The 21736-nt window shown below is 51.1% G+C and overlaps 1 protein-coding gene across 1 annotated transcript in view; it reads right to left on the reverse strand.

The window, feature by feature from the left end:
* The window catches only part of TCF4 (transcription factor 4), a 112125-nt gene extending 99746 nt beyond the window's left edge, over positions 1 to 12379 (reverse strand). The window contains 3 exon segments of the mRNA XM_059491959.1: positions 9876 to 9948; positions 11524 to 11615; positions 12275 to 12379. Of these exon segments, the coding sequence (XP_059347942.1) occupies positions 9876 to 9948; positions 11524 to 11595 (145 nt within the window). The 5' untranslated portion in view covers positions 11596 to 11615; positions 12275 to 12379.
* Positions 12380 to 21736: the final 9357 nt, after the last annotated feature.

Below are 21736 nucleotides of genomic sequence, written 5' to 3' on the forward strand. Positions count from 1 at the left end.
ATAGCATGGAGGATACACACACGCAAATATAGGGTGTAGGATACACACATGTATAGGGTGGAGGATACACACACAGCATGGAGGATACACACACAGCATGTAGGATACACGCACATATATGATGGAGGATACACACACACATAGGATGGAGGATACACACATATAGGGTGGAGGATACCCATACATAGCATGAAGGATAGACACACATATAGGATGGAGGATACACACACAGCATGAAGGATACACATAGCATGGAGGATACACACATGCACATATAGGATGGAGGATACACACGTGTAGGGTGAAGGATACACAGATGTATAGAGTGGGGGATACACGCACACATATAGGATGGAGGATACACACAAAGCATGGAGGATACACACATACATAGCATGGAGGATACACACACGTATAGGATGGAGGATACACACACGTATAGGATAGAGGATACACACATACATAGCATGGAGGATACACACACGTATAGGATAGAGGATACACACATATAGGATGGAGGATGCACACACGTATAGGATGGAGGATACACACACATATAGGATGGAGGATACACACACGTATAGGATAGAGGATACACACACGTATAGGATAGAGGATACACACATATAGGATGGAGGATACACACACGTATAGGGTGGAGGATACACACACGTATAGGGTGGAGGATACACACATGTATAGGGTGGAGGATACACACACAGCATGGAGGATACACACGCACATATAGGATGGAGGATACACACACATAGCACAGAGGATACATACGCACATATAGGATGGAGGATACACACAAAGCATGGAGGATGCACACATACATAGCATGGAGGATACACACACGTATAGCATGGAGGATACACACACAGGGTGGAGAATACACACGTAGCACGGAGGATACACACTCAGCACGGAGGATGCACACACAAAGCATGGAGGATGCGCACACACAGCATGGAGGATACACACACACATATAGGGTGTGGGATGCACACACAGCACGGAGAATGAACACACATATACAGGATGGAGGATACATGCACAGCATGGAGGATACACACATAGGGTAGAGGATACACACACACATAGCATGGAGGACACACACACGCACATATGGCATGGAGGATACACACATGTATAGGGTGGAGGATACACACACACACATATAGGGTGGAGGTTACACACATAGCATGGAGGATACACACAGCATGGAGGATACATATAGCATGTAGGATACACACACAGCATGCAGGATACACACGTGTACGGTGGAGGATACACACACATGTATAGGGTGGAGGATACACACAAAGCATGGAGGATACACACACACATAGGGTGGAGGATACACACACACGTACATAGCATGGAGGATACACACAGCATGGAGGATGCACACACAAAGCATGGAGGATACACACACATATAGCACGGAGGATACACACACAAAGCATGGAGGATACAAACACACATATAGGGTAGAGGATACACACACATAGCATGGAGGACACACACAGCATGGAAGATATGCACACACACACATAGCGTGGAGGACACACACAGCATGGAAGATATGCACACACACACATAGCGTGGAGGACACACACAGCATGGAAGATATGCACACACACACATAGCGTGGAGGACACACACAGCATGGAAGATACGCACACACATACATAGCACGGAGGACACACACAGCATGGAAGATATGCACACACATACATAGCATGGAGGATACACACAGCATGGAAGATATGCACACACATACATAGCATGGAGGACACACACAGCATGGAAGATACGCACACACATACATAGCATGGAGGACACACACAGCATGGAAGATATGCACACACACACATAGCATGGAGGACACACACAGCATGGAAGATATGCACACACATACATAGCATGGAGGACACACACAGCATGGAAGATACGCACACACATACATAGCATGGAGGACACACACAGCATGGAAGATATGCACACACACACATAGCATGGAGGACACACACAGCATGGAAGATATGCACACACATACATAGCATGGAGGACACACACAGCATGGAAGATATGCACACACACACATAGCGTGGAGGACACACACAGCATGGAAGATACGCACACACATACATAGCACGGAGGATATACACAGCATGGAAGATACGCACACACACACATAGCACGGAGGACACACACAGCATGGAAGATATGCACACACATACATAGCACGGAGGACACACACAGCATGGAAGATATGCACACACACACATAGCGTGGAGGACACACACAGCATGGAAGATACGCACACACATACATAGCACGGAGGATACACACAGCATGGAAGATACGCACACACACATACATAGCACGGAGGATACACACAGCATGGAAGATATGCACACACACACATAGCGTGGAGGACACACAGCATGGAAGATATGCACACACACACATAGCGTGGAGGACACACAGCATGGAAGATATGCACACACACACATAGCGTGGAGGACACACAGCATGGAAGATACGCACACACATACATAGCACGGAGGATACACACAGCATGGAGGATACACATACACACACATAGGATGGAGCGGGTAACACACACATGACAGAGAGACGCCCATCCATGACAAAAGGACGCACACGTGTGACAAAGCAGATGTCTGTACACACACATCCATGTGCCTAAAGGGACCCTGCACGCACACACGACAAAGCAGCAGACAAAAGTGCCACGCACGCAGAGGATAAAGCAGACGCCACGCACACGTGTGGCAGGGCAGAGTGCCACACATGACAGAGCGGGTGTCACGCACACATGACAAAGAGGGAGCCTGTCCATTCCCACCCAGGCACAGCCAGCCAGCAGTGCCCAGCCCTGCCATTGGGAAGCTGGGCACAGGGCAGGAAGGCCGGGAATGCTGCCAGCAATGGCGCCTGCATCCTGCATGGCACCTGCCGCCGCCGCTTCCCCTCTCCCGGGAGCCTGCCTCCTCTTCCTGCTGTGCCAGGGTCACTGCTGTGCCACAGAGCTGCAACAAAGCTGGAGTAAACCCCGAGTAAAGGGCACGAGAGAACCCGACCGTGCCCAATCCCGGGCGCAGAGCACGGGCCAGACCCCGCAGTCCGGCGGCGCCGGCTCCAAACTGGACGCACGCCCGCACACGCAACAATGGCACACAGCTACTACTTCCATTGCTAGCAGGAGTAGGCTTGAAGGATGTGCTGATTGCCACAAAGCTCTCACGCCAACGGTGCACCCAGAATGATCCCATTTTTCCATCCCCCTGGCTGGATGAAGCACCACTGCCTCACGTTTACCATGGAGGAAGGAATCGACACCCCAACCTCTCTCCAGGCTGTTCCTGATGGAGTTTGCTAGCAAAAGAAATTCCACAGCAACATTAAAATAAATCTAAAATTAATTAAGAATTTGGGCATAAATTAAGAATTTATTTGGGCATTCCGACCCTCTGCTTTGCCAGGAAATTTTCCCTGCAAGCAGCTCTGAGATGGAAATTTGTGCCCGATTTCAATGGCGCCTGCATCCTGCATGGCACCTGCCATCGCTGCCGCTGCCGCTCTCCTGGGAGCCTGGCTCCTGCTCCTGCTGTGCCAGGGTCACTGCTGTGCCACAAATAAAGCTGGAGTAAACCCTGAGTAAAGCACACAGGACAGAACCCAATCCCTCAGAGCATCGGCCAGACCCCGCAGTCCGGCGGCGCCGGCTCCAAACTGGACGCACGCCCGCACACGCAACAATGGCACACAGCTACTACTGCCATTACTAGCAGGAGTAGGCTTGAAGGATGTGGTGATTGCCACAAAGCTCTCACGCCAACGGTGCACCCAGAATCCACCCAAACAATCCCATTTTTCCGTCTGGATGAAGCGCCACTGCCTCACGTTTACCATGGAGGAAGGAATCGACACCCCAACCTCTCTCCAGGCTGTTCCTAATGGAGTTTGCTAGCAAAAGAAATTCCACAGTGGCCTTTAAAAAAAGATTTAAAATTCATTAAGAATTTGGGCATTAATTAAGAATTTGGGGCACTCCTCTGCTCTGCCAGGGAGTTTTCCCTGCAAGCAGCTCTGAGATGGAAATTTGTGCCTGAATTTCCAGGCTGGAAAGCTCGGAAGGACACAGAGGTGAATTTTGGGCCCAGGACAGCTCCCAGAGACCCCCAAATCAGTGCAGGCCCCTCCATGTGTCGATGGCACCGACTGAGGGGCAGCATCAGCTGCGGGAGGGAATTTGGCACCGACTTTTGCCCATAAATAAGGGCAAATTCAATTACTGCAGGGAGCGGGATGGAGCCGGTGCGGCAGCAACTCCTCGGAGTAGCCCCTGGCAGATGGCACATCCTATGCCATGTATATTCATTTTCTGTGCTCCATCATCTGAGACATTCCCAGGTTATCCCAGCTTTTCTCCCTCATGTCCACCACCCTGCTATCTGGGAATATTTTGGGAAAGGACCTTTAAGCCATAACTGCTCCTTAGAAAATTGCAGAGCTGTTGTTGTATTTAAATCCCAGCGTGCAAACCTCAGAGCACCGGGTCCTCCCTTTCTCCTGCCATTTGCAGAGCCCCGCATTTCCAGCTACAACAAGTTTACCACGAGGAGTAAATGTTTGAGCTGTAAAGCTTCCAAAATGACTTTGTTTATCAGAGCAGACGAAGGAAAAAAAAAGCTGAAGGAATCATTTGAAGCTCAAAGCAAAACTGTTTATAGGACAGCTTTTAGTGCTCCAAGATTCCAGAGAGATTTCAGCAATTAGCAGCATAAACTTCCATAACTTAATTCCCTTCTATATGCGCATTATTTATTCCCTGTTACAATTCCACAAAGAGATTCCCTGATCCTATAAAAAAAACTCAAAACAGATTCTTCACAACATTCCTGAGATCCCAAAGCAGGGGCTTGAATCCTTTGACTTAGCAGACTTAAATCCTGCTAATAAGGAAAATATCCAAATAATGCTCAAATTCTCTTTAAATAATGGGAGGGAGATAAAAAAATTCAATCCATTTATTTTTGCGGTAGCAAAAAAATCACTAGTGAAAGATGAAAATTTGGTGTTGCCGGGATTATTTGTGCCTATTTCGTGTTCTTTGGGAATTCAGGCCACAATTTGTTCCCTCAGATCCAGGGAATATTGGGAGCCATCATTCCTGCTCCTGCTAAACTTAAGAAAAATTAAATCACTTTATTTTTGCAAAAATAAGCAGTGAAAGATGAAAATTTGGTGTTCCTGGGATTATTTGTGCCTATTTCGCTTTCCTTGGGAATTCAGGCCACAATTTGTTCCCAGATCCCTGAGATCCAGGGAATAATGGGAGCCATCATGCCCATTCCTGCTAAACTTGAGAAAAATTAAATCACTTTATTTTTGCAGTAGCAAAAAAATAAATTAAAGATGAAAATTTGGTGTTCCCGGGATTATTTGTGCCTATTTCTCTTTCCTTGGGAATTCAGGCCACAAAATTCCAGAAGAATTCTGACAAAAATCCACATGAATCTGGGAGTGGCACGAATACAAATCCAATAGGAAAAAGCCAAATTGTACCTCACAGGCCTAAGTTCCCTGGTTTAATTTGGTTCCCAGATCCCTGAGATCCAAGGAATAATGGGAGCCATCATTCCTCTTCCTGCTAAACTCCAAAAAAAAAAAAATCCATTGACTTTATTTTTGCAAAAATCAGCAGTGAAAGGTGGAAATTTGGTGCTCCCAGGAGTGAGGCGTCATTCCTGTCCCTGCTGAACTTGGCAAGGACAGCACAGCGTCCCCACACCGGTGACATTCGGCTGCAGCGGCTCCGACGGGCAATTCTGAATTATGAAATATATTTAAGGTAGCGTGGAAAGAGGAAGAGAACAGCACCTAAAAATCTCCATCTCCCTTATCCCAGGGGAATGAGTGAGCTGGGTTTGTGTGGGTAATTTCCACCACGGCTCCCAGACTGAAATATCTGAAATATCAGCCTTGGAAAACAGGGAATAGAATTCCAGAGCCCTGGAATTCTGCCTGCCAAAGGTGGCGATGTGAGGAGACAGAGGCAGAGCCAACACCCAAAGTCCAGCATCCCTCTCCCTCTTTTCTGGAATATCCCGTGCAAAATGGGAGCCGCCCATGGAACCGCAGCAGCTTCCTTTCTAAAAGCAAGTTTTTACACAAAAATCTCCATTATAGGGTTTTTCCTCTCTTTTTTATTCTTTTGAATGGCATTTCTGCACCAAACTCAGCCCTGGTTTCCCAAACCCTGCCTGGCACGCTCGCTGTTCCCACCGAGAGCAGCGGGATCCCAGGTGTGCCTCACCTGAGCAGCCCCAAAACATCTTCCTAATTGCATTTTTGTGATGATCAAACAGCAGCCACAAAATCCTGCGGCTTTCCCGCACTCCAAACCCAGACTGTACCTATGAAAACCCCGCAATATTCGTTGGAATTTCCGCACCGAATCAAAACCCCAGGAACTGAAACTGTGCTGGGTTCGTGATTCCCTCGTTAGGGATGTATTAATTTGTTGCTCTAATGCAGGCCAAGCCCTAATCAAACTAATGGCAAAATGAAAAGCGAGGATTTAAATCCTTTCGAGGGACTTTGCTGGGTTTGCTCAGGCAAAGATTGGAGATTTTTTCCCTTTTTTCTGGGCAATGATAAAAATTCCGCTTTCCTCTGATTCTGCTGCCACCCACACGCTATTCAAACAGCTACAGAGTGGGCAATCCAGAACAGATGCTCCCAAACGGAGGTAAAATTCCAGCCTTTAAATAGAAGGAGCAGAAACTGAAGGGAATCAGGAAGATGTGGGCTTTGATGAACAGATAAAAAACCGAAATATGTCAAATGTGACAGACCCGGGGAATTCTTGGGGGAAAAGCTCCTTCAAAATCCGATCCCCAGCGATCATCTCTTCATTTTATAGCGCCTCACGCTCAAAAGGGGATCAATTTCAGATAAATTTACTATGGAAGCCATTGCAAACTCCTCCCAAAATTTTAATCGATGCCAGAAAATGAATTTTTTTTTTGGCAACCGTCCTAAAAAAAAGGGCAAACAAAGCAGGAAAAATAAAAAGCAACGCCCCACTTCAGCCCCACTGAATGTGCATTGTTCAAGTGAAGTAAGAGCTATTAAATCACTTTCCAAATAGGATCTAAATTGGAGGCAGCTCCGGGGGAGTTCGCTGCCCAGTGCCTCCCGTGTCCCCCAGTTCTCCCGGCGCGGGTCAGGGGCTGCAGCCTTGCTCCGGTGCCCCGCGCCGAACACCTGCGAACATCAAACGCCAGCTCCTGCTCCTTTCCTGGCCTGACAAAAGCCTTTCATGCGAAAAATGCTCCCTGGGAATGTCACGGCTGGAGCTCAGGTTACATTCCTTTCTCCCTGCGGCCCTCCCCGCTTCGGAACACGGGGAGAAGCCATGTTTGTGGAATTCAACATTCAAAGGGAGCGGGGCTTTACTTTCTTTTCCCTCGCGCGTCGCAAATCACAACACGGCATCACGGATTAGCCGAGCAAAAAGCCACGGGGATGACTTTAAGCAGGAATTATTCCCACACTTCCTAAAGTCCACTTAGTTTCACTTCCCTGCTTGGGATTACTTTGAGGCGCCTGCTTTTTATTTTAATCTCCCTTTTCCTCCCCTCTGGAACAGAACTTTGGGCTTAGTGCAGACAATCTCCAGCAATCCGGTTTGAAAGAGGAATATTTAAAGGTCAGCTCAAACTTCAGAGGGACAACTTGCAGAAGGAAAAGCAGGATGCAATTCCCCGTTAGCAATCTGCATAATTACAAAAACAGCCTCTGTCCGCTGTTGTTCACGGCCAGGTACTCGTTCCCAGATCCATCCCAATTTCCCAGCCCTGGACAAACGACGGCCACCAAGTCCATCCTCGAGGCCACAGATGCACCCTTCAGCCAGGAGCAGCGGGGGGAATTCACCCCCAGGTTTTGGTGCAAACTCCCTGTTTAATGAGCAAGCAATAATAGCGCAAGTGGGAAATTGGCTCGATTTTCCCTTCCAGAACCACCCTGCGCTGCCATTGTGCGCCGACCGCCGCCGCTGCACCGAGCTTCTCCCTCATCCTCCTCCTGCCACGGGTGTGCCGGGCAATTCTCTGGCAATTCTGGCCAGGTGCTGTTTTAAGTGGCTTTTATCTCCTTATTCCTAACTTCCTGCGGCTCATTAAATCATCCTCCAGCCTACCAAAATTCCTCCGATTCTTTCAATTCTTGAACCCGATTTGATCGCTCCCTGCTCCGATTTGTGCTCCTGATCCCAATGACTCCAGAGGTGAGCTTTAGGAGGAATTATTAAATATAACTCTGGAGTCATTTGCTGTCAGCCCAAGTGGTGCTTGCTGCATGGACTGGGCTCTGAGCATGACAAATTGATTCGTCTGGCACAACCACTCCGCGCTCCTCTCCAGTGAAAACAAATAGAGTGGAGATTCTAGATCCGGCCTCGTCACTTCCAAAATTGTGGCAGAAAAGGACAAAAACCGGGATTCAAACCTATAGCTCATGGTTGGAAAGTTAGCCCAGCCCAACAGCAAAATTCTCCAAGTTGCTATCTCACAATATAAGCAAGTTGCTCTCTCTCAATATAAGCAAGTTTGGGAAGATAAAACAAACCCAGGTTGTCACCTAGAGCCTAAATAGAATAAATAGAGGCTAAATAGAATAAAAGGCACAAAATGAGAGTTTAGGTGGAGATTGATCTGAAGAAAACCAGACCAAGCTTCCAAGCCGAAATCCCGCTCAGGAAATAAAAACCTAAACGACGCCCCAGTGCATTGAATAAAGCACTGAATAACGAGGACTCCTGAAATGAGCAAAGCTGCAAATTTCAGGTGTGAAACTCCCTGCAAGGAGGGGCTTCTCTGTGAGTTTCAGAGGAGCCTTGCCCGAATTCCCCACACAGTGTGCTGGCATGTGGAGTAGTCTGGGAATTCAAGCCCCGCTACTCCCTACCTGTGCACGGAGGCACGGAAAGGCAGCCGCATCCCAGAGCAGGGAAATGCGCACAGGGATCTTTGGGAGCTCTCGTTCGTCAGGCACAGAAAAGCCCCTCCAGAAACTTGGGTTGCCAGACGATTGCTGTCCACACACGGTGCGTGCAGAGAGCCCCGAGAGCGCTTTTGTCATCCCAGGGCCGCTCGCAGGGAGCGCGGGAGATGCCCAGCAGCCCTGCCACAGCCACCTCGATCTCAGCAAAGTCTTCCAAAACACCCTCGTGTCTGAAACCAAAACACCCTGCCTGAAAGCAGCAAGAGAAAGTCACTTGAATGATTTCATTCCCAAAAATTATTTCGTCGGCACACAGCCCTCTCTAATCCTAAAGACTTTTTTTCCTGCTGGTTATTCTGGGATACTTGTTTTATTTATTGAACTGCTGCAGCCTTCAATTCTGCTTCAATTCTAATGCACAAAATTAATTTGCACACAAGAGGTTTTGACTATCGTCCCCGACAGACAAAGACAGGCTTTGGAATTGGAAATAAAAAATTCTCCAGGGCTCAAATCACTAAAAGAAAAAGATAAATCTACTGTAAAACTAGAACAATTTTAAGCAATGATTAAACAGAGGCGAAGTCCAGGGGTTTTTAAAAAATCACAAATGTGTGGCGAGGCTCTAAAAACCTCCCAGGCTTGTGGAAATAACAATAATAATAATAATAAAAATCAGAATGAGAATAAGCGGCGCTTAGGAATAATTCCGCTGCAATCCGAAAGGATCTGCTCCCCACGAGAGATTAAAGCACCACAACAAAGGTAATGCCTATGGAGAAATAAATCCCAACGCTTTCGCTACGCACGGAACAAAAAACGGTACATACTTGAGCCACTAAAATGTCCACTTGCCAAGGAAGTTGGTCCATTTTTCCCGCTGCTCACAGGAGGTGAAAACATCTAAAAAAAAAAGAAACAAAGAGGCATTACTAGTGCGAAACAAGCAATTGGCGAGGCCGGTGGCGGTCCGAAGTTGCTGGCGCATTCCTTAGGAGTTTGTCTCCCCCGAACCGACCGTGAGCCCCCACAGCCCTGCGAAGGCAGACTCCGGATTGCTCGCATCCCCCAGCGCCCCTCGGCACCAGCATCCCGCTTTTCTCAGGCTCATTAGCTTCCCAAACAATCTGCCCTCGCCGGAGCCTCTGAGCCCAGCAGCGTTCTCCTCCGACAAAATTTGGGATGCGAAAGCGCCAAAAAAGTTGGGATGGGTCGCGACCTTGGTCATCAACGTAGCAACGTCCATTTCCATCCCGCTCCAGGATTTGCCTGGCATGTGGGAACCCAAATAATAATAATGCAAAGTGCCACCTGCCCTAAATTCTCATTCCGTCTCTCCCACCGAGCAATTGGAAGCCAGGCTCGCTCCTCGCCCCCTCTCCCTCCCTCTCGCACTCCTCTCTCTCTCTTCCCAGCATTTATTTCGACCCTAATTGGTTTCTCCCTTCTCCGACGTGTCTAGTGGATAATACGCACCTTCCCTGAGTCAGAGCCTGCAAAAAGCCAAGGAACAAATGGGAAAAGTGCACCAACAAGCAGAGAGGGGGCTGCGAGGCTGCCGCAGGCTACGATTGCTGGCCAAACTTCCCCGAGCCATCCCTCGGAAGCCGAGGCTGGAGCAGCAGCACCAGCCCGGAGCACGCAGGGGAAAGGGGGGGGCCGCGGGAGCAGAGCTGCCTCTCGCAGCACGGGCTCCTGCCCAAAATACAGAACTAAGTGGATAGAGAGATATTCCTGACATATTGGGGGGAAGGGAGGGGATGGGGAGAGAGAGGAAGGAAGGGGCTGGAGGGGGAGGGGGAGCCTGACAAAACTAGACAAGTGCACGCGTCCGGCGCAACGTTCGGCCTCCAAAGCAGCCCGGGGGACAAAAATCCCTCTTTGCCTCCAAAATCGCTCCCAAATCCTGCCTGGGGCGGGGACGAGAAGCTCGGAGCGCTTTTAATGCCAGCAGAAGCCATAGGAGGTTTCAGGGAAAACTTTAAACTGAGACGGTCGTGGATTTCTTTGCACTTTCCATGTGCCAAAATCGAAACAAGGGAAGAACCGAAAGGAGAATATCAGCGAGTCATTAGCAATTAATTAGTTGATGTGCCAACGACGCTCGAAAATCGAAAGCACAATAAAAGTGCAATATCGGTACGATGGAATGATGAGAAATGGTCAGTTTTCGGGGCGTTTCTTTTGGCAGGAGTGATTTGAGCCGTCCGAGACATGAAACCAAGCTGCGAACGCGCCTGCATCTCCCATCACACACAATCAGAAAGACTAAAAATACTCAGTTTGGATTTTTTTTAAGCGAAAAAAATATTTACCATGCTTCTAGCTGCTGATTAAAAATTGCCCAATGCACTTAGAGCACAGTTTGGGGTTGGTTTTGTTGCTTTAGGGTTTTTTTTGGCTGGATTTTCTTTTTGTTACCAGAGCAGCTAGAATTTTTTTTTACAGCTGTTGCTAATTTCCACCGTTGTTTCTTACCGCACTGAAATCCAGTAAATCACTCAGTTCTTTGTCCGTCCCTAAGGCAGCCATTCGCTGTTGGTGATGCATTTTAGCAAAATCACACAAACCTAGAAACATGGAAATAACCGCAATCAGAAATCCCGAGCCTTGCAGGAAACACAGTCGGATTTTGCTTTTCAAGGGGGGTCGGGGAGTGGGTGGTTGAGAAGAAGAAGGGAGGGGAAAAAAAGATGGAGGGGCAGCAAAAAAAAAAACACCCAAAAACACAACAACGAGAGGAAAAAAAAAAAAAAGCGATATTGTATTTCCAAAGAGGCGAGCCAAACCCGGCAACATCCACTCTTAAACCCAAATCCGGAGGAGAAAAAAAAAGGCAAAGCCTCGCTCCCAGAGCATCATTTATGCAACAGGAGGTTCAGCGAGGAATGAATGAGGATCCCAGAGAAGAAACTACAGCCATCCGCTCCCAACTTTTTCCCTTCTCCTTCTTCCACGCAAAGTAGCGTTCGGAGGCACAAACGGCAAAGAGCGAGGAGCAAAAAAAAGCCACGGCGAGATGCGAAGTGCAGGTTCCGGGGGCGGGGGGGCAGCGGGGGACAATTAGCCCCGATTCCTAATTTGCGGAGAGCAGGGGGGGATGAGGCCGACGGCAAGCCGGCGGCTCGGGCCTGTGCGAGGCAGCGCCGGGGGGAGGGGAGCGCGGCGAGGCAGGGAGCGAGAGGGAAGGGGCCGGAGCTCGGCCCGAGCCCGGCCGGCCCCGCCGTACCCGCGGCCGCCGCTCATGGAGCTCCGCGCCCGGCTCCCGCCCGCCGCCGCCGCACTTTAACGAGGATTCCGCCTTGGATTCGCCCGGCTCGCACGCACACATGGCCAAGCGCGTTTATACGGGGCCGCGGACGCACGTGACGCGGGCGCTTGGCCGAAAGGAACAATATTTTTTTCCCCTTTGGATTCCCCGTTCCCTTCGCCTTTTTGTTTTTTAGATTTTTTTTAGCTAGAACCCTGCTTTGTTTTGGTCGCCTTACTCGCAACGCCCAGCTTTGCCATTTTCCCGGAGCATCAGTGCAAAGTTTGCGAAGCGGCCCCTTGGATTTAGGCGCAAGTTTTTGGGGATGCTGCCAGCCCCCCCTCCTCCCTGTCCCCTCGCCCTTCCTGCTTCCCCCATGCCCTCCGCCACTTCTATTCCGCCTTTTCCCCCCGCAGGCCGGACACCACTAGAGAGAACTCCTGGGAGTTCATTTTCCGGCAGGAAATAAAGCGGCGAGTCCCCGCGTCTGCACCTTGGTGTATTTCCCACACGTGTAGTTACATCGTAGCTATGCAATGTATATACAATGTAGCGATTCACACAGCCCGGAACTTGCACTTTCTTTTCTTTTCTTTCCTTTTTTTTTTTTTTTTAAATAACACATCGGGATCGACAATTTCAATCAAAAAATAAAAATGAAAGCAAAAAAAAAAAAAAAAAAAAAAAAAAAACACAGACAAGTTAGTCTAACAGCAAATTGGAACTTTACCTTAAATGGCCACAAATATGTTCACAATATTCCAAGGGGGGAAAAAAAAGGAATAAAAAAATAATCAAAATTAAAAAGAGAGGAATCTTCTGCCAAAGTGCTTTATTGTCTCACACGTATGTGACCCTCCAAAACCACCAAAAAGTAGGGAAAGTGTCAGTCCTGCTCCGGGTTATTCCACAGCTTTACAGGCACACTACACCTGGCTTTGTTGGGATTTGGGGGGCCCGGCCACCGGCCACAAAAATAATATAAATTAGATTTCAAAAATTTCAAAATTCAAAACCAAGGAAGAAAAAAAAGAAAAAGGAAAAAAAGAAGGTCCGACAACTTTTGCCCTATTGTTTTTACAGACACATGGTGACGGGCTCGCAGCGCCGCGGCTCTCGGGTACTTGCCCCCTCCTTGTCCTTCCTTTAAAAAAAACCAAAACCAAAAAAACCCAAATCCCGAAAAAAAAACCCAGGCGACTCCCCCCTCGGGGGAGCGCGGGGCCGCCCGTTCCCCAACTTGGTCCAAGTTTAGAGCAGCGCCCGCCGCCTCCTCCGGCTCAGCAGCGCGGCCTCCCCCGCCGAGCCGCGGCCGATCGCATCCCGCCCGGGCAGCCGCATCGCCCGCCGCTCACATCCGGGCAATGCCCGCCGCCTTATAAGCGCCGCCGCCGCCGCTCGCAGACAATGACGAGGAGGAGGAGGAGGAGGAGGAGGAGGGCGGGAGGAAGCGGGCGGGACGGCGCGGCGGGGCTCACAAGATGGAGGGGCCCCGCCGCCCCTCGCCCCTCACGTGTTCCCGCGCAAGCCCCGCGGATCGGGGCCCGCCGGGGCCGGGCCCGCGGCAATGCCCGGGGGGGCTCCGGCTGCGCTCGGCCATGGGCGGGCCGGAGAGCTTCGTGCCGCAGCCTCGGCACGCCCGGGAGGGCTCTCAGCACACCCGGGAGGGGCTCCGGCATCCTCAGCACACCCGGGAGGGGCTCCAGCACACCCGGGAGGGGCTCCGGCACCCTCAGCACACTCATGAGGGGTTTCAGCACACCCATAAGGTGTTTCAGCACCTTTAGCACACTCATGAGGGGTTTCAGCACCCTCAGCACACCCTTGAGGGGTTTTAGCACCCTCAGCACAGCCATGAGGGGTTCCAGCACACCCATGAGGGGTTCCAGCATCCTCAGCACACCCATGAGGGGTTCCAGCACACCCATAAGGTGTTTCAGCACCTTTAGCACACTCATGAGGGGTTTCAGAACCCTCAGCACACTCATGAGAGGTTCCAGCATCCTCAGCACACCCATGAGGGGCTCCAGCACAGCCATAAGGTGTTTCAGCGCCTTTGGCACGCTCATGAGGGGTTTCAGAACCCTCAGCACGCCCATGAGGGATTTCAGCACCCTCAGCACACCCGTAAGGGGTTTCAGCACCCTTAGCACACCCATGAAGGGTTTCAGCACCCTCAGCACACTCACGAGAGGTTCCAGCACCCTCAGCACACCCATGAGGGGTTCCAGCATACCCATGACGGGTTTCAGCACCCTCAGCACACCCGTAAGGGGTTTCAGCACCCTCAGCAAGACCTAGGATGGTTTCCATCCTCAACAGACCCAGAAGGGCTTCAGAACCCCCTTAGACAACCCTCAAAGGGTTTAGAGCCCTCAGCAAACCCCATGAGAGATTTCAGACCCCTCACCAGAACCATGAGGGCTTTCAGGGCCTCTCATCCCACCCAGAACTCAGCAAACCCTGTGAAGGGTTTCACGTGCCCTCAGACCACAACTTATGACAGCTGCCTCAGCAGTTACCTGCACGGCTTCAGGTCCCGCAGACTCCCGATGGGTTTTGCGCCCCTCCGCCATGATCAGACTCCGTGAGGGCGTTTCGGCTTCCATAGATCCTCCAAGGGTTTCCCCTGCTCCCGGCCCTCAGCCGATGCCATGGGGGGCCTGGGAGAGCTCGCTCCTCGTTGCCATGAAGGGGGCTAACGTCATTCCGCCCTGGCGTGAGGGGGGGCCCTGGCGTGAGGGGCGGCCCTGGCGTGAGGGGGCGCCATCGTGCCACTCCGCCGTGAGGGGGCTCGAGCCTCTCGTCCTGAGGTAGTTCGCGCCATTCCACCATGAGGGAGCTCCCGCCACTCCGCCGTGAGGGAGCTCGTGCCACTCGTCCTGAGGGGGCTCGCGCCGCTCCATCGTGAGGGGGCTCGTGCCACTCCATCGTGAGGGAGCTCGCGTCAGGCTGCCGTGAGGGAGTACCCGCCACTCCGGTCGTGAGGGGGCTCGTGCCAGGCTGCCGTGAGGGGGCTCGCGCCCGGCTGTTGTGAGGGGCCTCGCGCCGCTCGTCCTGAGGGAGCTCGAGCCACGCCGTGAGGGAGCTCGCGCCGCTCCATCGTGAGGGGGCTCGTGCCACTCGTCCTGAGGGAGCTCGTGCCGCTCCACCGTGAGGGGGCTCGCGCCAGGCTGCCCTGAGGGAGTTCCCGCCACTTCGGCCGTGAGGGAGTTCAAACCACTCCGCCCTGAGGGAGCTCGTGAAGGGCTGCCGTGAGGGGGCTCGCGCCACTCATCGGGAGGGAGCTCGCGCCACTCATCGGGAGGGAGCTCGCGCCACTCATCGGGAGGGAGCTCGCGCCACTCGTCCTGAGGGGACTCGCGCCGCTCCATCGTGAGGGAGAGCTTGTGCCATTCCACCGTGAGTGAGCTCGCGCCGCTCCATCGTGAGGGAGAGCTTGTGCCATTCCACCGTGAGTGAGCTCGCGCCGCTCCATCGTGAGGGAGAGCTTGTGCCATTCCACCGTGAGTGAGCTCGCGCCGCTCCATCGTGAGGGAGCTCGCGCCAGGCTGCCGCGAGGGAGTTCCCGCCACTGCGGCCGTGAAGGAGCTCGTGCCACTCCGCCCTGAGGGAGCTCGTGCCAGGCTGCCGTGAGGGACGCTCGCGCCGCTCCCTCGTGAGGGGGCTCGCGCCAGGCTGCCCTGAGGGAGTTCCCGCCACTTCGGCCGTGAGGGAGTTCCCGCCGCTCCATCGTGAGGGGGCTCGCGCCGCTCCATCGTGAGGGAGCTCCGCCTTGAGGGAGCTGGCACCAGGCTGCCCTGAGGGACCTGGAGCCATTCCGCCGTGAGGAGGTTCCCGCCGTGAGGGAGCTCACACCACTCCGCCATAATGGAGCTCACACCACTCCGCCCTGATGGAGCTCACACCACTCCACCGTGAGGGAGCTCACACCACTCCACCGTGAGGGAGCTCACACCACTCGGCCCTGAGGGGCTCACGCCATTCCGCCCTGAGGGGCGGAAGCCTCGGGCAGGCCTCGCTGGGGCTCTGGCCCAGCCCCGGCCCCTCAGAGGCCCCGCGAAGTTTCCCGCCTTCACCTTGGCTCCATTGCTGAGGCGCCTGAGGGGCTCCAGCCCCCTCAGCTCCCTCAGCATCCGCAGACTCGGTGAGGGTTTCAGCGCCTCAGCCGTGATCAGAGCCTCGAAGATTTTCAGCCCGCTCAGCCCTCAGGATCCCGCGAAAAAAGGTAGGTTTGAATTATTCATTTTTTCAATGTCTTTTTGGGATGCTGAGCCCGCAACGGGGCTGATGCACGAGCAGGTGCTGGAAATGAAAATAAGGAAGGGAATGGGGACAAGCAAAGGGAGGGGAAATGTTATACAATCATGGAATGGTTTGGGTTGGAAGGGTCTATCACTGGACCAGAATGGTCCAAGCCCCATCCAGCCTAGCTTTGGACACTTTCAGGGATGCTGCCTTCAAATTAATGATGGATTTGGTTAATAACAGGCTGTGTGGTTTTATTTGGAAATTAAGTAGGAAAAGGGCTAACCCAACTGCCACCCTGGCCCCGGTATTATTCATTTTCCAGTTTTAATCCTCTGGATTTTATTCTGTCCCCATATGTCCTGTTTTCAGCAGGCCCCAGGAATTCCATGTGGACAATTGGCTGAGCAGGGGGGCCTTTGGCCGCCTCAGAATTCACAGACCAGGGAAATTTTATCAGACCCCTCTTCCTTGGAAGTGTCCAAGGCCAGTTAGGATAGGGCATGGACAAGTGGTCAAGGGGGACGGAACTGGACTGTCCTTAAAAATCCCAAACCTTTCCCTGATTCTGTCATGGTGATTGTGAAAATAAGTTGATGGATGTTATGGAGCTGCAGTAGCTGATGCCATGAATGAGTCCATGTGATCCAGAGCTGCCACACTGGGTTTTGTGATAAAACCGAAGTGGAACATAGCTGAACTTAGTAAATTTTATAGGGTAAACCCCCCAGTCACCAGTGTTTGTTTCTCCGCTTCCCGAAAAGAAACAAGTGGGAAAATGGAGCAAGAAAAACCTTGTAATTTTCATGCAGTTTCTCCCTTTGTGCTTCCTTGTTATGGTGTCAACATGAGGCTAGTTTGGCTTAGAGGGGAATGTAAACTTGTTAATTTCGGTACAGCTTTGCAAAGAGTGCATTTCATTCATGGCCTCAGAAATACTGCAAATTTCCATGGAAAGGTACTCCTGGAGGAGGGAAAATATTCTTCTGTATTTGCCTGAATTCCGATTAAAATTTGGTTTGTTTTCTAATTCCCTAATGAAATAGGGTGTTTGATTTCAATTAAAGTGAAATGTCATCATTTTCGGTTGTACTAATGGATGTGGAATACTGCAGTCCATTAGGGAGAAAACAGTGGATTTGGGAAAAGGCCAAGAGGTGCAGGGGATGGAAAGAGATTTTCCATGTATTTTCAATTCTTGTAATGGGCATATGTAGGTCATTATGGAAATCCATGGCTTGCGATGACAGGAATACAGAAAACACAATAAGACAATCTCTTATGGAGATTTCAGCAGGAATTGTTGATGTTTGGGAAATCTGGAGAAGTGTTGGGAGTAACCTGGGCTGGTGGAAGGCGAGGCTGGGGGATGATCCTTTAAATCCTTTGCTCCTGCAAAGGTCCAAGTTTGGTCTTCCAGCCCAGCCTGAACAATTCCAGGGCTGGGCCATCCCCAGCTTCTCTGGGAATTCCATTTGGAGCGACCCTCTGGGAGACTTGATGAGATTTAACAGTTTATTCCCCTGTTTGGTATTCTTTACATTGCTGAGTGTTCTTTGAAGGCTCTCCACTGCTGGCTAAAATGTGTTGTTGTTGTTATAAATGTTTTTATATCTGATTTCACATTTTATTGCTGTTATTGCTGTTTGCTATTGAGCCTGGACCCGTCGGTGGCAGGGGACCCTGGGGCTGAGTCCCGTCACTTGTCCTTCTAATTGAATTAAAAGCTGCTGTAAAAAATACATGGGAATAAGAATAGCAGAGGGATGAAGAAGGAAATAATTGGGGGAGTACGTGGCTGGATTAGTTATTGTCCCAATTAGCTGCCTGAATTAGCTCCTTGACAAGGAACACTGAGGGAAGGATAAAGGGCTATCGGTGACAAGGCCAGTTTTTAGGGAAGCTGCTCCTCTAAGTGCATTAGGATTGCAACAGAAAGAGCTGCAGGTTTCACTTAAATGGATTTTGATTCTGCTCATTTTTCTAACAGTAGATTTGTTTCACTTCCATATTAATCTCCTTTTATTAAACCATAGAAATGCCAACCTTTGTTTTCCTGGGAGCAGCCTAGGACAGAATCTAACTGTACCAAAAAAATACAAGTATTGGTGCTTAGAGAGGAGATTGAGGCTGGATTGAAATCCCGTGAAGTGGACACACAATCATGTCATTTCCAGGTCTAGGAGAAGTTGATTATTTGCAATGGAGTCCAGGGACACATCCGATAGTCCTGAGCTCCATTCCAGTCCATCCGCAGCCAAGCTGCCTCGAGGCTGGTTCTGGTTGCGCTGAGAAAGCCTCTCCCTTCCAACCCAAACCGTTCCTGGGTTCTGAGGTTGGAATTTCATCACCAGGAAGGTGAGGTCAGGGGAAGAGGAGTGAGGCAGGGAAAGCGAAGGAAAGGAAAATAAAGCATGTTTTGCACATGGATAACTCCCCAGCAATGCGCCGGAGGAGGGATTTGGTCCTGTGCTCAAACCCCAGAGCAGCCGCGCTCGGATCTGCCAAGCACCTGTGAAAGAATGCAGCTGCAAGGCCCTGGGAAACAATGGGAGCTGTGACAGTTCATTAATACAAGGCAGCCCCGAGATTTATTTGGGAAAGCGTCGATCCAGGATTCCACCGGAGGGCTCCGTGCCGTTCCCGAGCTGTGCCCGGGGCGGTGGAGGTGTGCAACCCCAGTTGGGGGACTGGGACACCTTACTGGGGCTGGCAACAACACAAATTCTTTTTCATTCCATAATCATTTGATAGGTTGAGCTTTGAGATTTTTCCTTGTTTCCTATTTTTTAATTTTTTTTTCTAGTTTGCTCTGGCTATTTTTTTCTGGTGAAGCAAGGGTTTGGAAAGTGCAGGCAGCATTTCAAACTGTGATCTGCACAGATGGGAATGAAGGAACATTCTCCAGGCGAAAATTGTTCTCAGAGACATTTGGATTGAGCAGGATTTGTCTGTGTGCGGGGTGGAACATCCTGGTTTCCAACAGGAGATGCTCGGGCAGCACCGGGCCCAGCCCAAGGGCTCCAGCCCCTTCTCCCGTGGCAGAGGGACAGGAACCCACGGGAAGGGCTGGCCCATGGCAAACCCTCGGGCGTTGTGTCCTCACCGCCCCGGCTGCCTTTAGTGAGTTTGAGGTGTGTGTGTGCGTGGCCCCGCGCTTGATGAAGAGTTTCTGTCAGCACAGGCAGCAGTTACAAATGACAGGGTGGGCAGGGATGGGCCGGGCGAATCCAAAACAATTTGCTTTGCATAGATTAGCAGCTCCTAAAGAGATCCCACATTCAGCTGGGAGAGGTTTGCAGGGTGCAGTGGCACGGAGAGGCTTTGCTGCCCACGTCTTGTGTTTTCCCCACTTCCCTCCTCGCTTCCCTCCTCCCCCTTTTGGTTTCCAAAGCGAATTTCCCGATTTCCAGATGCAACTGCAATATAACGTGGAAATAAAAGCAGGCGGTTAAATTATCGGAGCCCATAAGAAAAAGGGGGGATCGTCCAACTCCATTTTCCTGCTGATGGGTCCCTGTTGCTGCACTGGTGCTAAATACACCGGGAGCTGGGCTCATCAAATTTTTAAGCGCAGGATGCACAAAGGAAGCTCCAGAGTGTCTGGAAAAGCTCGTGGCATCGGTCAAAGGCAGCTCTTGGGGCTGAGGCGCTGCCAGCTCCCCGTTCATCAGCGCTTCCCTTCCATGCCCGCGTTCCTTTTGTTCTCCAAACCCGAAATTTGCGCGGTTTCATTTTCCTCCTCTCCCGGAATGGCTTCGCAAATGCTTAGCCTTAAGTAATAGTCAGTAAAGGCAAATTACCTTAAATCAGGCAAGGGTTATCTAATTTAGAAAATAGGAAATAGAGAGAAAATCAAACTAAATGAAATGTAAACAGGATAATTCATAGCTAATCCATGGGCTTGCTCAACAGGAGGAGTCTTTTCGTTGTGCCCGGTTCTTAGCACAACTCACAGGTGTTTGAGCCCAAACCAACAACCTCTTTAGGCCCTGCACTCCCAAAAGTGATTCCCAAAGTCCTCAGGGAATGAGATTTCTCATATCCATTTTTGTTTTTATCGTAGCACCTCCAGCCGAGCTGCTCCTTCCTCAGTTTCCCTCAGCGCTTTTATTGGCCCACACCCACGTACAAGCACACGGGGATGGACAGCCCCAGGGCAGACCCTGCTGTGACATTTAGGCAAGACACTCCATAGAATCCCACCCTGCCTTGGGTTGGGGGCACTTAGAGATCACCCCTTCCACCAGCCCCGGGTGCACAGGCTGGCCTTGGGCACTGCCAGGGATGCCACAGCTGTGCCGGGCCCTCCCCGCCCTCCAGGGCGGAATTCCCTCCCAGTATCCAGCCCAACTCCCAGTTTCCCCAGGCTCCGGTTCCCTCGCTGCCTTTTTATTAATATTCAGTTCAGCGCCGTCCCACGGCCTAATGAAGCTTATTACAGGATCCTGGCAGAAAGCTTTCCAACTTCCTTCCAATTAGCACTCGGTGCTTCAGAGGAATCCTCGCCGTACAGGGGAGCTGGTTGGCAATCGCACAGCACCTTTCTTTCAGCAACTTCACTTAAGATGTCCTTGTTAGATTAAAGGCTCCTCAGATGCTGATTACCCCCTCCGGGTGGGTTCTTCATTGTTCTCCACGCTCAGGAGTTCTTTTGTATGTTTTATTTAGGCTACAGCTCACAGGGATCGTCCTGGTTTATTAAGGAATGGGTTGGGTTGGAGGGGATTTTATGGACCATCCTATTGCACCCCCCGGGACGCTTCCAGGGAAGGGGAGCCCACTCAGATAAGGGAATTTGAGATTGGCACTGGGAGGTGCAGGATGGATCCCGGTTCCAAAATAAAGAACATTGCCAGCGCTGCTGCTGAGCTGCTCCTGTGTGAGCTTTCCCTGCCACTTCCAGTGGGAAATAAATGTAGAAATGCATCCCCGTGTTTGCTGTACCTCATGCCTGTGAGTGATCCAAGGCCAGCTTGGAGCAACCTGGCATTGTGCAAGGTGTCCCTGCCCGTGCTAGGGGGTTCAATCCTTAACATCCCTTCCAACCCAAGCCGTTGCGGAGTTCATTCCAGAACCTTCTGTGCCCCAAAGCCTGCAGCCGGGATTCCTGCTCCTGTTTCCATGCCAGTGATTCCCAAGTGAGATTTTGTCTCTGGTGGTGCAATGAGGACAGCGCTGGGGTTTGCTTTC

This window comes from Ammospiza nelsoni, chromosome Z (genome assembly GCF_027579445.1).
Source record: "Ammospiza nelsoni isolate bAmmNel1 chromosome Z, bAmmNel1.pri, whole genome shotgun sequence".
In the NCBI taxonomy this organism is placed as follows: domain Eukaryota; kingdom Metazoa; phylum Chordata; class Aves; order Passeriformes; family Passerellidae; genus Ammospiza; species Ammospiza nelsoni.